At 38.5% G+C, this 16,579-nt stretch overlaps 2 protein-coding genes across 3 annotated transcripts; both read right to left on the reverse strand.

Annotated features, from left to right (window-relative positions):
* Window positions 1-5: 5 nt before the first annotated feature.
* On the reverse strand, window positions 6-9,854 carry stra6l (STRA6-like). 2 transcript variants are annotated; one of them, XM_058065549.1, is made up of 18 exons: window positions 8,613-9,854; window positions 8,310-8,376; window positions 6,324-6,424; window positions 5,976-6,106; window positions 5,768-5,888; window positions 5,657-5,702; window positions 5,454-5,579; window positions 4,936-5,009; window positions 4,134-4,242; window positions 3,910-4,054; window positions 3,744-3,819; window positions 2,734-2,815; window positions 2,573-2,621; window positions 1,753-1,870; window positions 1,552-1,671; window positions 1,295-1,458; window positions 652-795; window positions 6-575 (listed from the first exon to the last, which is right to left on the reverse strand). In XM_058065549.1, the coding sequence occupies exons 1-18, from the start codon at window positions 8,633-8,635 to the stop codon at window positions 337-339; spliced, it is 1,935 nt and encodes a 644-aa protein (XP_057921532.1). In that variant the 5' UTR covers window positions 8,636-9,854; the 3' UTR covers window positions 6-336. The 2 variants fall into 2 exon arrangements, with proteins under 2 accessions (XP_057921532.1, XP_057921531.1); XM_058065548.1 differs by having other exon boundaries at window positions 8,310-9,854.
* Window positions 9,855-13,279: 3,425 nt separating this feature from the next.
* Window positions 13,280-15,209, reverse strand: spink4 (serine peptidase inhibitor, Kazal type 4). The gene is made up of 4 exons (XM_058065554.1): window positions 15,069-15,209; window positions 14,863-14,891; window positions 14,405-14,526; window positions 13,280-13,877 (listed from the first exon to the last, which is right to left on the reverse strand). The coding sequence occupies exons 1-4, from the start codon at window positions 15,127-15,129 to the stop codon at window positions 13,826-13,828; spliced, it is 264 nt and encodes an 87-aa protein (XP_057921537.1). The 5' UTR covers window positions 15,130-15,209; the 3' UTR covers window positions 13,280-13,825.
* Window positions 15,210-16,579: the final 1,370 nt, after the last annotated feature.

Here is a 16,579-nt window from a genome sequence, read left to right on the forward strand (position 1 = left end):
AGCGTTCATGCAGCATGCTAGATTGTTCTTTTCAAGATAACACGTTCAATGTGTTGAAAACACCAACACATTTACTGACCCCTGAAATGCACACAGCAATTTTTGATTGGAAAGTAGAAGGATGTTTCTGTTGTGCAACAAAGCCTGTGTTTGAAGACTACAAACCTCCTCTTTGGAGTTTCAGTCCTCAGTGGTAGTCCAAGCAGACTTTAATATGAGATGAAAGTTTTACAAAAGTATAAATGAGTAATGGGTGAGTGGTCAGCGCGCAGGTCACACAGCTTGGAGACCAGTGAAATAATCATAGTCCAACTCCAACCATCTTTGAATGTCATTTTAGTCTGGATTTTGTGTCTCTGTGTGGGCTGATAAGTGCACTGACAGTGCCTGTTGGTTCTGTGATTGGGAAGCCATGACCCAAGCCCTCACTACCGCATCCGACTGGAGAGACGAAGACGTGGGAGAAGTCGCCAATGAATAGAGGTGATGCCTTCTGTGCAGGATCAGATGGGGGTTCCTCAGGAGTGTGTAAAGCAAGGCCCATTGTCTCCTGGCTCGACTGTTCACAGGACATTCTGGAAACAAAGAAGAAACATTAAAATGTGTCAATCATAACCGCGTGTACACAGTTCATGCAGTATTTCTACAAACCCGATGGTGTGTTGTTAAATGCACCGTATGCAGACACTGTGTGTTTCTCCACAGTGGTGGAGACGAGCACCTGGCAGAAACACACCATAACTGGATTGTTATGATAGTGATCAGCGAAGATCATCCCAATCCACGTACTATATCCTGGGAAGTGCAGGAAACACATATTTTTAATTCAATAACCCACCATGGGGCCAAATAAAGTTGCAAGTGCAAGCAATTTGAAGAAACAATATTGAATTTCTTCTCGCTAGGAAGTACATTCCATTCATACTTAATTTATAATATTTGCGTTGTTTTTTTTTGCTTGTAAAACTATAATACTTCTTGATAAAATTTATTTTATGTGTATATTAAGTAGCAAAAATTACATATTTTCTGGTGTCTGGAACAGATTAATTGAATTTACATTCTGGGGAAAATTACCTGGGTTTTTGTTTGTTTTGGTTTTCATCTGTCCTTTTGGAATGAATTAAAAATGAAAACTGAGGTGTCAAAATACTTTAATAACCACATATTTTTTTGCATAAACAATATAACTAGCAGTGGTCCTTGCACAGCACTTGAGTTTAACAGTTTATTTTCTAATGATCATTTGCTTGTTTGTTATGTATATGTGAAGTGCTAACTATGCATTATTTACCCGCATCCATAGTTTCATATCCTCTCTGCATAATTGTTCGGTCAATGCGGGATACCAGCCATGTTCCCAGCACGATGCTGATCAGCAGCCTCACGATGCAGTTGCTGATCCCCATGATCACGTTGTAGAAAAAGAAGAAATAGTTGAAGCAGTCAAATGCTTTCCTAACAGTGAAAGAGAGGGGACAATGGCATTTCACGTCATGTACATCTTTACCACTCACACTTGCAATATGAAAATACTGTATGTCTACCAACCTATTATTGAGAGCCAGTGGTTTGTGTTTATCAGTCGGAGACAACTTGTCCTGAAGGAAAAATATCTGGACCAGGACTATCTGAAGAATCACCATGGCAATTACCAGACTGATGGTCAGACTAGTGAAACACATCAATATAACTGAAGAAACTCAGTCATGTATCCATATTGCCATATTGCTCACACACACAAAAGCTTACATAAGAAGGCCCAAGTTGGACAGCATGGTCAGAGCTTCACCATGTTGGATGGGAATGACAATCACATACACCAACAACAACACAACCAGGAAGTGAACAAAGTGGACCATCAGATAACCTGAAAGAAGGAAAGGTTTTCTGTCATCTCATATTGCATTTGTTTTGTGGTTTGGTGGATCACTGCAGTGCAGTTGGAACCAAAACTGGACTAGTCACCAGTCAATCACAGGACACATATAGCCTGATGTGAAAAAGTGTTTGCCCCCTTCATATTTTTTTCATCATACTAAAATGTTATAAAAAATAAATAAATTTGTAATGCAATTTTTTATTATTAAGGGAAAAAAGAAAATCGGAATCTACATGGCCCTGTGTGAAAAAGTGATCCCCCCCCCCCTCTCGTTAAAACATAACTGAAATTAATCGGGATCTATCAGCCTGAAAGCAGTTGTAAAGCCATTTCTAAAGCTTTGGGACTCCAGCAAACCACATTGAGAGTCATTATCCACAAATGCCCAAAACATGAGCAATGGTGAACCTTCCCAAGAGTGGCGGCCAACCAAAATTACCCCCAAGAGCACAGTGACGACTCATCCAAGAGGTCACAAAAGACCCCACAACACTTGAGAGTCTCCAATTAACCTAACATGCATGTTTTTGGACTATGGGAGAAAATCAGATAGTAGAAACTCCACACACCAGAACCGAGATAAGAACCCGGAATCATACGGCAGTGAGCCAAACATGCAAACCACATACTCCACCATGCTGCCCAGAAAGTAAATCTGAATTTTCAAAAGAAGTTCAAATAAAATCTTACCCCAGAGTGTAAAAGCAATTTGCCATCCCGAGTATCGTGCAATGGAGGCCTGCACAGAACCACCAAAGCTGATCATTCATGTTCAAGTTGCTGAGTTAAAAGGTTGCGTGGAATCACTGCATGCGATTACTGTATGACTGCATTGTGTAAGTGTCGCTTACCACACTGCGAGCAGAGCGGGGGTTGTGAAATTTCTCAGGGAGAAAACCTTTCTCTCCTCTCCAAAGTCTCTTTAAGTGTTTCCTGTGGTGACAACACACTAGAGTATGTGATGTTTTCATTTCAGATACAGTGGAATCTCTAAAGAATCTAAAGTCTAATCTAAAGTCATATCACATGGAGTTGAATATTACCTCAAAGGTCAAACAAAACTCAGAATTCGAGCTATGTGACTTTACGTGACATGACCAAATTAGCACGTTACAGCTGGTTACAGGTGGTTACAGCACATTACAATTCTGGTGTTAAATCCCAGCAATAACTATAACGTGCCACCAGATGACAGCATCACTTTGCCAATGTCGTATTATTGGTGTCAGTCAAATGGTCTTCTTATATTATATAACAGTTGTGTACACACTTTTTACAAACTGAAAAATCAAAGGCTGCAGGGGCCACTTTTACACGAGGATATGCTAAGATTTATTTTATATTTCAAGAAAAAAACAGCCTGTGTCTCAGCATTGTGCTATCGGTAACAAAGCATATTATTAGAATGACCTTTTTCTCCTTTCATTACATTATTTATTTATCGGTATTCCTGTACAATTTTTCTCATAATATTTTGACATGACTGTAATAATATTGCAACTTTGTATGCATTGTTCATAGAATAAAATATGTAATCTTTGTTCTTGCACAATTACTACTCTCTCTTCCAATTTTGCTGGGTTTTCTAATTGAATTGTACTTTTAGAATAATAAAAATTAAAACTTTGAACACCTTATATTAAGTTTTATATACAGTGGTTAAATTCTAACTTCCATTTATGCTATTTATATTAATTATTACTGAAGGCATTGCCTGTTCTTTTTAAATCTTGGAACAAATTCCTTCACTTTACGCTATCACTATTAAGTTATTTCCCTCAGTCACTGTATGTATGTATAAGTTGACAGTGGTTTGTAATACAGGTATATAGTAGACTAGAGTATATCTACAGTAGCTTACCTGTAACAAACCAGTACATGGAACGTGTAGGCGACTGAATTGAGACTAGCAAAGATGGTGGTTGCTAACCAAGTCTCTAGAATGACAGAAATAAATAAATGGTTTATCATTATTATCATTATTGAATCGTATTTTCTGGCTTGTTCGGTCATCTTGTACAACTCACTCCTGGCCACGATGATGAACTCTTCCATTTGTGGTATCATGGCTCCCAAGGCTTCAGTCTGATTACAGGAGTGTTTTAGGGCGTTCTTCCATTTCTCTACTTGACCAAAAGCCATGTTACTCAGACTGTAGTCAGCCAGTGTCATCTAAAAGCAATCAAAAATGAAATGTTTGGTACTGTTTGATATCCATTCAAACATTTGATTGTTTACTGTGTGTTTTTACCGTGTACAGGCCAATGAGAGATATGATGGCAGTGCCAATGATTCTGTTAGGGAACTTAAAGAAGGGATCCCATTCGTACACTTTGCTCTGGAACAAGCTCAGTGGCTTTCTGCAGCAGAGGAAAGTACAAAATATTCATTCATTCATTCATTTTCTACCGCTTTTCCTCACAAGGGTCGCAGGGGTGCTGGAGCCTATCCCAGCTGTCTTCGGGCGTGAGGCGGGGTACACCCTGGACTGGTCGCCAGCCAATCACAGGGCACATATAGACAAACAACCATTCACACTCACATTCATACCTATGGACAATTTGGAGTCGCTAATTAACCTAGCATGTTTTTGGAATGTGGGAGGAAACTGGAGTACCCGGGGAAAACCTTCGCATGCACGGGGAGAACACTCCCGGTACTCCGGTACTCCGGTTTCCTCCCACATTCCAAAAACATGCTAGGTTAATTGGCCACTCCAAATTGTCCATAGGTATGAATGTGAGTGTGAATGGTTGTTTGTCTATATGTGCCCTGTGATTGACTGGCGACCACTCCAGGATGTAGACAGCTGGGATAGGCTCCAGCATGCCCAACCACATGATTTATTCATTTTTGAAAAACCGTCGTGATAGAGTGAAACTGTGAAATTCAAAGCGTGAAGTGGAGAGGGCTTACTATATTTGCAAATCAAATCAAGTGTCAAATAAATTACAAGGAGTGTTCATTATTTTGCATATTATTATGCAATATATGCATATATGCATTCCACTTTTAAGAGGGAATGCATGTCTTTGTTCCAGTATGTATTTTACCTGTGTGAACTTGCTTTCCTCAGTAGTCTCTTAACGTGCTGCACCTGGTGTTGCTCAGTGAGCTCATGTGGGTCCTGGTGGTAGAAAAATGAATAACTTATTATTCATTCATTTTCTACCGCTTTTTCCTCACGAGGGTCGCGGGGGGTGCTGGAACCTAGCCCAGCTGTCTTCGGGCGAGAGGCGGGGTACACCCGGGACTGGTCGCCAGCCAATCACAGGGCACATATAGACAAACAACCATTCACACTCACATTCATACCTATGGACAATTTGGAGTCACCAATTAACCTAGCATGTTTTTGGAATGTGGGAGGAAACCGGAGTACCCGGAGAAAACCCACGCATGCACGGGGAGAACATGCAAACTCCACACAGAGATGGCCGAGGGTGGAATTGAACCGTGGTCTCCTAGCTGTGAGGTCCACGCGCTAACCACTAGACCGCCGTGCCACCCAATAACTTATTATATTTTAATAAATTTGTTGTATTTGACTGTATGTATGTGAAATACTGACCTCTTGTTCCAGCTGTAGCTGTATCCGAACATCTTTGACCAACCTGGAGACAAATCTTCCCAAAAGAAAAACGAGTGAAAGGATACAAGGCCACTGGACAATTATCTTCTCATATTTTCCCAAAATCTGTCAATTTAGGTATTAGTGGTTATTATATTAAAAGTAAATAGGAATATTTCAGGTGTGGTTTACTACTCACCTACCTTGCCACCTGGACATGTGAACGTGTCCCACACTGTAATTATAAGCCTGCAAACAACCAAACATATTATAATTATAATGTGTCTCTTTTTACTTATTGTGTGCAATCTTACCAACACAAAGTGTAGATAATTCCCAGCAGGGCTCCGGTTGTCCTGAAGGGTGTTGACAGACATGCAAAGAACGGGAAGTTGACCAGGCCCACCTCCAAAGCTCCGACCAGGTAAACCACAGCTGAGGACCATCAACATGTTGTCTTATGTTAACTTTCCATTAGCACCAACGACAGAACAGATCTAATTGGTAGAAAGGTGTCCGTACCCCTCGCCCAGGGTGGGACAGTGAAAGGAATGTAATGTTCTGAGAAGAGCAGCAGGACGCTGTAGGACACGGCGCCAAAGGCGAACCCATAAGACCAACGATTGCTCAGGCTGCCTATGGTGTCCAAAGGCCTGCCAATGACAACATGTTTACATTTTATTGTCATGTATGCAATGTTTTGCATTGCATGTACAACAATATCATCAAAAGTTTTAGTTTCCTTTCGTGAGCTGTAGTTCTGTCATCTGTGAAGTTTAAACTGGCACCTCACATCTTGCTTCAGACCAGGGGTGCGCAACATGCGACCCGGGGGCATTATTATTGGCCAAAACAGCAAAAATCACTTACACCACAATGCCAAAACGCCCGTGCAAGAAAGGAAATTTACGGTCGATGGCTAAAGCTTTTGCTCTCCTCTGAAGGAATGACAGCACAATGGCGATCAGCACCTGAAAGACAACAAACAAATGTAACCGTGGCAACGCCATCTTTGCATTGCAGCATTAGAGTAAACTACAATTGCATTAATAGCAAAAAAATATACAATTTGATTGACGTTTAGTACAGTATTTATTATACCTGTCATCATCATAAAGCTCACTCGCAAAACTAGCATTGCGGAGACAAAACGCAGCACGACATAACCAGGAGAGCACATGATTAACGTCATAAAATGTGCAGGATATGTTGTCAATTCCAGGAAACCATTGACCACATTATGGCAGGATGTCCTGACCTGGCCCAAATTGAATATCAACATAGAGACAACAAAGCTGTCACATATGTGAACTGGAATGTCAGAAAAAGATGACAATCATAATCTTGTGCGATATGCCATTACGGACAGATTGTGAGATAAAAGCCAGTAAAACCATCCATTCAATTATTTTCTATGCTGCTTATCCTCATTAGCATCTCGAGTATGCTGGAGCCTATCCCAGCAGTCTTTAGGCAACAGGCGGGGTACACCCTGGACTGGTCACCAGCCAATCACAGGGCACATACAGACAAACAACCATTCACACTCACATTCATACCTATGGACTATTTGGAGTCGCGAATTAACCTACCATATTTTTGGAACGTGGACAAGGGGAACATGCAAACTCCACACAAAGATGCAAAGCTGAGAATTGAACGCAAGTCTTCCCGATTGCCTTACTGTGTGGCCTGCATGCTAACCACTTTTTTTTTTCTTTCTTTCACCACTGAAGAAGCTATATGTATTGTTACATATTGAAATTAGAAACAGACTAGGGTTCAATTCCACTCTCGGCCATCTCTGTGTGGAGTTTGCATGTTCTCCCCGTGCATGCGTGGGTTTTCTCCGGGTACTCCGGTTTCCTCCCACATTCCAAAAACATGCTAGGTTAATTGGCGACTCCAAATTGTCCATAGGTATGAATGTGAGTGTGAATGGTTGTTTGTCTATATGTGCCCTGTGATTGGCTGGCGACCAGTCCAGGGTGTACCCCGCCTCTCGACCGAAGACAGCTGGGATAGGCTCCAGCACCCTGAGGAAAAGCGGTAGAAAATGAATGAATGAATGAATGAAATTAGAAACCTGTCACCTTTAAATACAGGAAGTGAACAAACTTTCTAATACTAATACAGTAAACCTCGGATATATCGGACTCGGATATATCGGAAATACGCTCACAACGGACAGATAAAAAAGAACCAATTTTTCTGTAATGCATTTCCAATAAAAATTCATTGCATATATCGGATTTTTTATAACGGATTTCGCCTATTTCGGACAAAATCTCCAGTCCCGTTCCAATGCATTTCCATTAAATTTCCCCCTCATATATCGGATGGCCGCATCGTGGCGCTCCGATTCGCCGAATCGTGACAGGCCGCTATACGACGTCATTTGCAGCGTTGCCTGCGCGTCCAGGTACATTGGAAACATAGTCAAGGAAGTGCCTTTTTATAACAGATAAAATCCGATTTACGCATATACCGGATATAAATCCGATATATGCGTAAAACGGACATTTTCCGGTATCCGCATATAACGGATTTCGCTTATATCGGACAAAACCAGTGGGAACAATTGAATCCGATATATCCGAGGTTTACTGTAATATGTAAACACATTTAAAACACAACTCCAGTATTATACGCGTCAAAATATTAAACACAGGGTGAGATTAAATGATATTAAATAAATAGTAATTGCTAAAATGTGTAGAAAAGACTAAGATTAAATCAGCTTGGCTGCTTCCTCCTTTTGGGATATGATGAATTGTGCAAGTTGAATCCTACAAAGTAACTTCTTAAGCATGTCCAAAACAAATAAACCATGACCATGACCACGCGTTGACTTACAGCTGGGATAAGTGTAAGGTGCAAAAAGAGGTCAATCGATATTCCATTTTGACAATCCTTAACTTCCCTAGAAAAAAAAAAAGAATAAGTATCATTGCACACGTTGATACACATGCAAATACACACACATTAGCTTCACTTGCACATTCTAATGAAGGTATTACACAAAATTAATTCTCAAGACAGTATTGCTCCGTCACAATGTCATTACATGCAAATGTAAAAAAAAAGCAGGCTATGAATATACTGGATATCACTTAAGCAACAGACAGGAATGGAACCACATTATGGTAAAGTACTTACACATGTTCTGCTTGGCCCGTCATGACCGTTAAATCATCTATTGTTGGTCAAAAACTTGTTTCCGCTGCTCGTGCAACGGACTTGGATGAATTTCACTTCTGTATTTCCTGGTTTAAACCATGTGACTAGCGCATTTGACCTTTCACCGTTGGATGCAACAAACCTACTGTCATGTACTTCTGGTCTTTCTACCTCTCACCACACCTTCACTGTCTGTCTCACATTATTGACAATTCTGTTACTTAGTATAAGAAGTGTAAACATTGAGTTATCAGTTAGTAGACAACGGTGTGGTCATTTCATCCCCTAACTTCAGGTCCTGATAACTTTAAAGGTCCTGGTCAGACAGTGCTATGGGGGTGCTAGCGTTTGAACGTACTATAGATCACCCTGTCCCTGCTCACTAACGACTGCTACATTTGTAAATAGTGTACACTTATGAATTGCCGACTACATACGTAGGTATGAATGTGAGTGTGAATGGTTGTTTGTCTAATGTGCCCTGTGATAAGCAGCATAGAAAATAGATGGTTGGTTGGGTCTACAGTAATCAGAATATTTGTATATTTAGAGCATACAAATCCTCTTTACGACCTTCTACATACGATTTTAATGTTATGAGAGCCTTGTAGACATGAAATAACACCCCTATAGTCACCTCCACTCATGTTATGCAATATTACAGACATAATAAGAGTAAATAAGATAAATGCCCTAGGGGAGCAGAGTGGAGGGAGACAGGAAGTGATGTCAGCGGTTGAGAGTTTAGTTTTAGCTTGGTGGTGGTTACTGCAGAAAAAAGTAGACTGTGATTTTATTAACCTATTAAGACCTATTATGCTCATTTTTGTCGCTTTGTATTGAGTTGTGGACTATTATAGAGCAGCTACACACAATAATCCGCATAAAAGCTTTCTAGATCTTCCAGATTTGAGACTGCCTATACGTGTATGTGCATGCACATTAATGACATGAGTTGTGACAACCATTAATCAATTTTTGTGGAGGACAAACACAATTCACAATTCATTCATTCACTTTAACACATGATAATATATGCTAACTGGTAGTGAACTTATATTTTTGGGATGAAAAAATTTCATTTGGAGCCAAGGAAGGATAGCATCTTTAAATAATATTAGGTTTATACTTTGTTTTCCTTGAAAACCATCAATACCAGAATTCACCATTATTTTTTTAATGGTTTATTTATTCATTATGCTTATTTCCACTGCTGAGATGCTTTTGGTGGGCATCTGCACTGGTTAGCATGGTCCATCTCTGGCAATCAAAATGTTCCTCCCTGAAGTTCTGGAGAAGAAAACACAAAACATATATAAAATTTGCTTGACCGCCTTGTACACTAACTTTATCTTGTCATTATACAGTCTACCAAAATGCTAAAAAAAAAAGTAGTTTAGAGTAGTTACTGAAGAACTAATGAGGAACTAAAGACTAGGCACAGGTACATACATTTAGAGTAGTTGCTGGGGAACTTATGAAGAACTAATGAGTGGAATGGCTACCGGGGAACTAAAGCACATACATTTAGAGTAGTTACTGATGAATTAACAAATAACTCATGACTGAGGTACATGCATTAAGAGTAGTTACCGATGAACTAAGACAACTAATGACTGAGGTACATACATTTAGGGTAGGAGTACTCTAAGGAGTAGAGTGGTTACTGAGGAACTAATGAAGCACTAATAAGTAGAGTGGTTACTGAGGAACTAAGGCGCATAAATAGTAGTTATAGAGTAGTTAATCGTGAAATAACAAAGAACTAATGACAAAATTACATACATTTAGAGTAGTTACTGGGTAACTAATGAACTAATGAGTGACTAAGCCGCATACCTTTGCATTTGGAGTAGTTACTGAGGAACTACTGAATAACTCAGAACTGAGGTACATGCATTTAGAGTAGCTACTGGGTAACTAATGAATAATTAATGAGTAGAGTGGTTACCGGGGAACTAAGTCACATACATTTAGAGTGGTTACTGAGGAACTAAAACATAGCTAATGACTGAGGTACATGCATTTAGAGTAGTTACTAGTGAACTAATGAAGAACTGATGAGTAGAGTGGTTACTGAGCAACTGAGGCACATACATTTAGAGTAGCTACTGATGAAATTACAAAGAACTAATGACAAAATGACACATATTTAGAGTAGTTACTGGGTAGCTATTAAATAACCTATGAGGGACTAATGACTAAGTCACATACCTTTGCATTTAGAGTAGTTACTGAGGAACTAATGAATAACTCATGACTGGTGTACATACATTTAGAGTAGTTACTGGTGAACTAATTAAGAACTAATGAGTAGAGTGGTTACTGAGGAACTAGGGCACATACATTTAGAGTAGTTGCTGAGGAACTAACAAAGAACTAATGACTAAGTTACATACATTTTGAGTAGTCACTAAGGGATAGGTAGGGTCGTTCCTTATTAACTACTGTAATTGTGTGTATCTCATTGTAAAGTGTTACCCTTTTTTATTCAAATCCTGCCCAGTAGATGGTGGAAGGTGGTTGTATGTTGTGTGTATACTCACTGTCTTCTACCACAGAGGACACACTCGTTGCCGTATGTGTTTCCATCAGTCCCACAGACAGGGGCGTAGACCATTATGCACATCAAATCTCCAGATGTACCTGAGCAGGATGGCTGCCAAAAAACAAGCAAAAATTACAATTAAAAAAACTTTTCAAAGGGAGAGAAAATCAGAGTCGTGTACAATTGAATTAATATTGTGTGTAATACTATACGGAGTGGGGTCTAATATTTTGTCCCCCTACTTTGGTACTGGTACCAAAATACCACAACATTCCAACATATTGTTAACAATAATAATCATCATTTTAAATGCAATTTAAGGCTCTCTTTTTTAATAAACTATAGACCTAGCTATACTGATAGCACAATGTTGTGATGACTGGCTATACATATACACACACACACACATAGTATATATATATATATATATATATATATATATATATATATATATATATATATATATATATATATATATATATATATATATATATATATATATATATATATATATATATATATATATATATATATATATATATATATATATATATATATGTCCAATATCCATGCTATAGTCACATTTAAAAGCGTTTACAAAGCTTGTGTCACCTCTCTCGGCATGTTCCCGCCCTTTGTATCTGCAAAAACAGAAATGATTGAGGCCAGGTTGCAATGCAAATAAAGTCACTGAACTTATAATATGAATATACACTGAATGTAATTCTAAATCTACAAACAATCATTTAAAAAACATTTAGTTCTCTCTGTTAATTGCTAGCCAAATATATATTAAAGTAAGAACACTGTAAAATATATGTTAAAAATATAAAAAATGTTGTATACCTGCAGCCGTACAGACAAACAGGAGTCCCAAGAGAAGAATTTTCCCAATCATGATGGAAATAAGTGACTGTGAAATCTCAGTGTGGTGTTTATAAAGGCAACACAATGGGGCGTGCAGGAGGAGGTCAATGAAGACAAACAAAAACACACAATCAGGTTGTAAACGTTTGATAAAATTGAACACACACTCCTTTTTTTGTAATTATCGCGATATTTATGGATATTCTGTATTGTTACACCGATATGAGATAAGTTTAGGTAAGTAGAATTGTTTTCTTGAAATGCTGTTTTTTTCTATCCTTGTAAAACCTTGTTAAAGTATTTGCTGCTGTAGATGACGAATATTTTAATTTAAGTTTTAAGTTTTATCTTAATTTCCCACATTATATGGCCTTTCTGAGCACAATCCTTGACTAAGACACTTATTCCTTTCTGACCATATTGAGCCCAGAAGAAGAATGAAAGAATAGCATGCCCTCTTAGTACAATTAGTACAATTGACTACAGCTGTGCAGCAACACAAGTGCAAATTGTTTCTAATCAATTAACCTAAAAATGAAAAATGCTGACATTGGCAGATTCTTTTTTATCAGTTGTTTTTGTGTGAAAATGTTTGTGTCTTTGAGTAGCGACCTGCTAGTATATATGAACGTCACCATTCACCCGTTTTGTACTACTTAACTTAACACAGACTTCCTGGATGGAGATCCTATATGAACACATAATAGTTGACGCAAAGAATGATAAACAGCACCATCTGGTGGCTGACTGGAGTCACCATTGAATGTGAGTGTAGTAATGGCATTTAAGCGCCTGAAGTCGTGGCTCAATAAGGTTTAGAGCGAACAAACAAAGATGAAAAAGACTGTCGACTTCACTGAAAATGCATGTAACAGAATGTAGTACACAATGGGACAGCAAGCCCGCCATATTGTTTTTAAAAGGGGCGTGGTTAGGCGCACAAGAGTGTAGAATTGTTGCTAGCTCTGAGCTAAGTGTAAAATAATGTGTGTACACTTTGATTAAAAAATATATTAATGTTATTCAATGAACACAATTAAGCTATATATATAGTATAAAGTCGAGCCGAACACAATTAAGCTATATATATAGTATAAAGTCGAGCTATCAAATAGTACTTATGCCGAGGGTGGCATAAAATAGTACAATAGTACTTCAACGGCGTAACTAATTTATTTAATCAATTATGCTAACACGCCAGAACAAATACACTGCGTAGAATTCCATAGAGTCTGGTGTACTTTTATAACTTTATTCTGACCTGAACGCATCAACAAGCCTTGCAATCTCCAGCTCACAAACACGCCTCAAGTCTGTTCTTCTTCCGAACTGCTTCAGCATTCTCATTACAAGAACACGAGATGCATTCAGGGACATTCCGACAACCACAAAAAAAAAGACCAAGAATATGATTTAGTGGATATTGTTAACACTCACTTTTAACTTTTAATCATACACTGTATCTGAATCTTTAGATACTTACATGGCGGCCAAATTGAAGTATTAGTGAAGTAATCAGTCTTGCGCATTAAGCTATACTGTGTTAGCGTTAGCAGGGCATTTACTCATCATTTAATATCGTTTGGACCTTTTCATTCTTCTATTCTTAAGTTTAAAAGTTCTTAGTCATAGACAGGAAAGCGATCATTCCTTAACTAATGAATAGTATTTTTGACACATCAGTAGCACAATGAACCATTATTTTTTTAATGGTTTATCTGCTGGTTATGGGGATCAAAAGATTTCCATTGTTGGGATCCATCTTGCTGGGCAGCTTCTAAGCTTCGCAGCTTCCATCCTTTGCAACCAAAATGTCCATGCTTTTAATCCTATACACAGGAAACAACATTAACAACATGGTTAAACTTTGCTTAAAGTCCATGTAAATTGAATTGATCTTTTTAATAAAGTCTGACAGATAGTATGAGATGAATATGAGAGGAAAGATACATTTAAAAAAAAAAAAAAATTAGCAGTTAAAATGTTAAAGGCGTGAATAATGTGTTACTAAAGAAACAGACTGAAACAGGTTTTTCCTCAGGAGTGGAAGCTCGAATGCCACACAAACTTACACAATGTTGTTTTTTATCTCTTGCAGGATTATCAGGCACATACAAGTGACCTTGATCTATTCTAAGTACTTATCTCTCACAAAACAAAGAAACAGATCACGTGTCATCATGTGTGGGAGGCTGTTTTGAGCCAATCACAGTTCAGAATAAAGTCTGCTGTTTTTTTTTATTTTTATTTTTTTAATTTTTTATTCAACACCATAACAGAACGTTGAACCCTTATTAAAAGGTGAGCGACTATGTGTGGGTTTTTGTGTGGGTGTGGAGCACCTGTGTGTACTCACTGTCTCTCAGCACAAAGGGTGCACTCGTTGGCGTATGTGTTTCCATCGCTCCCACACACAGGCATAAGATTCATTGGGCATGGCATAGCCTGGTCTGGACTGCCTGTATTAGGACAGTTTGGCTTCCGAGGAAACAAGCAAGAAAATGTAAAATATTAAATAACTTAAATTAAATTTAAAAATAATTTTTCTTTGAACAAATATTGGTTTAAATGTCACCATCTGAGAATTATCATTATTAGCCACTTGTCCTCATTAGGGTCGCGGGGGTATGCTGGAGCCTATCCCAGCTGACTGAGGCGGGGTACACCCTGGACTGGTTGCCAGCCAATCGCAGGGCACACCGAGAAATATGTATGACTCCTATACATGAATCCTACAATCAATCCTACATGAAATGTATGTGTATTCAAACACGGATATAATATGACCATTCTTTACAATAAATGTTGTGTCACCTTTCTTTTGACTGCAGACGTCTTTGTGCCTGCAAAAGAAATGATTATGAGTCTAGCTTCTGAGTAAATACTTCTCTAGTCACTGTACTGAACATGAATGTACATGTTTGTAATAAACGTTATACAGTACATAGCATTTTACCCCCCCAAAACATTAACAAATGAATATAACTAGAGTGTAAAAACATAAAATATAAAATCTGTACCTGCAAAAACACAGACGAGCAGGAGTCCCAGCAGAATAACTTTCCCGGTCATGGTCAACATTGGCGAATGAATAACACGCAATCGACTCAGTGTCCGTGTTTATACAGGTAACACAATGGGGCGTGCATGGGAACACTGCAGGTGAATGGAAACACAAAAACACACACTCCGGTCATAAACATGCACATTGGAAGAATGTGCTGTAACTGGTTCTGGCGTACAATACCGATGACACACCCTATTTTATGTCACAAAGGTGAATATAGCCAATATAATACAGAAATGACATACTATTTCAAGTAGTCAGTTTATTTTTACTGATTTTTCAAAACACACTGAATATTGTGTACTTTGTGTATTTAAAAAAAAATAATATTGTGTAAAAGTAAATGTTCTTCCATAATAGCATTCCAAAATAATACTTCATATATAGATATTTCTTATATAGATCATATATAGATTTAATACACATAAAAAATGTAAAATAAGTTTGGGAGTGTGTGGTCAGGTTGAAAAAATAACTAATTACATCTTTGGTAGCGAATAAGATCATAAATTATTGCTATTTTGTGATAGACTGTGGTCAATTATTAGTCAAAACATATTGAAATTCAAATTACATATCGTAATCTGTGCTGCACGGAGACGAGTGGTTAGCGCATAGGCCTCACAGCTAGGAGACCCGAGTTCAATTCCACCCTCTGCCATTTCTGTGTGGAGTTTGCATGTTCTTCCTGTGCATGTGTGGGTTTTCTCTGGAGACTCCGGCTTCTCCTCCCACATTCCAAAAACATCCTATCTTAATTGGTGACTCCAAATTGTCCATAGGTATGAATGTGAGTGTGAATGGTTGTTTGTCTATATGTGCCCTGTGATTGGCTGGCAGTGTATCCCGCCTCTCGCCTTGAAGACAGCTGGGATAGGCTCCAGCACCCCCCACGACCCTCATGAGGATAAGCGGTAGAAAATTAATGAATGAATATCGTAATCTGGTCAATAGGATGCAGTAATGATACAAAACATTGAGACATTACCTTACATTACATTACCTTAACATTGCATGAAGTCATGAAGTCAGCCATGGCATGGAATGAAAAAAAAAAACACAGACTGGATCATCTAATAAGAGATCATATATCAATAGAAAAAAACATAGCTCACAAACTGAAGCATATGTCAGCATTCATTGAAATATGGACCCCATTATCAATTATTTACACTTATCAGTAATTCAATTACTCACTAAACCATCTACACAACGAGATAAAGAGAATAATTATCTTATTTTGTTATTCTTTTTTTCTTCCTCCCCACAGATTTCATGTGGTGTATCCGGCTTGCTTTGGCTCGGGTATCCCTTCAGCATTCCCCTTTAAAGGGAAAGGGTAAGGAAAAGGAGTGGTTAGTGCGCAGGCCTCACAGCTAGGAGACCCGGGTTCAATTCCACCCTCGACCATCTCTGTGTGGAGTTTGCATGTTCTCCCCGTGCATGCGTGGGTTTTCTCCGGGT

The sequence above is a fragment of the Doryrhamphus excisus genome, chromosome 1 (assembly GCF_030265055.1).
Source record: "Doryrhamphus excisus isolate RoL2022-K1 chromosome 1, RoL_Dexc_1.0, whole genome shotgun sequence".
Lineage (NCBI taxonomy): Eukaryota > Metazoa > Chordata > Actinopteri > Syngnathiformes > Syngnathidae > Doryrhamphus > Doryrhamphus excisus.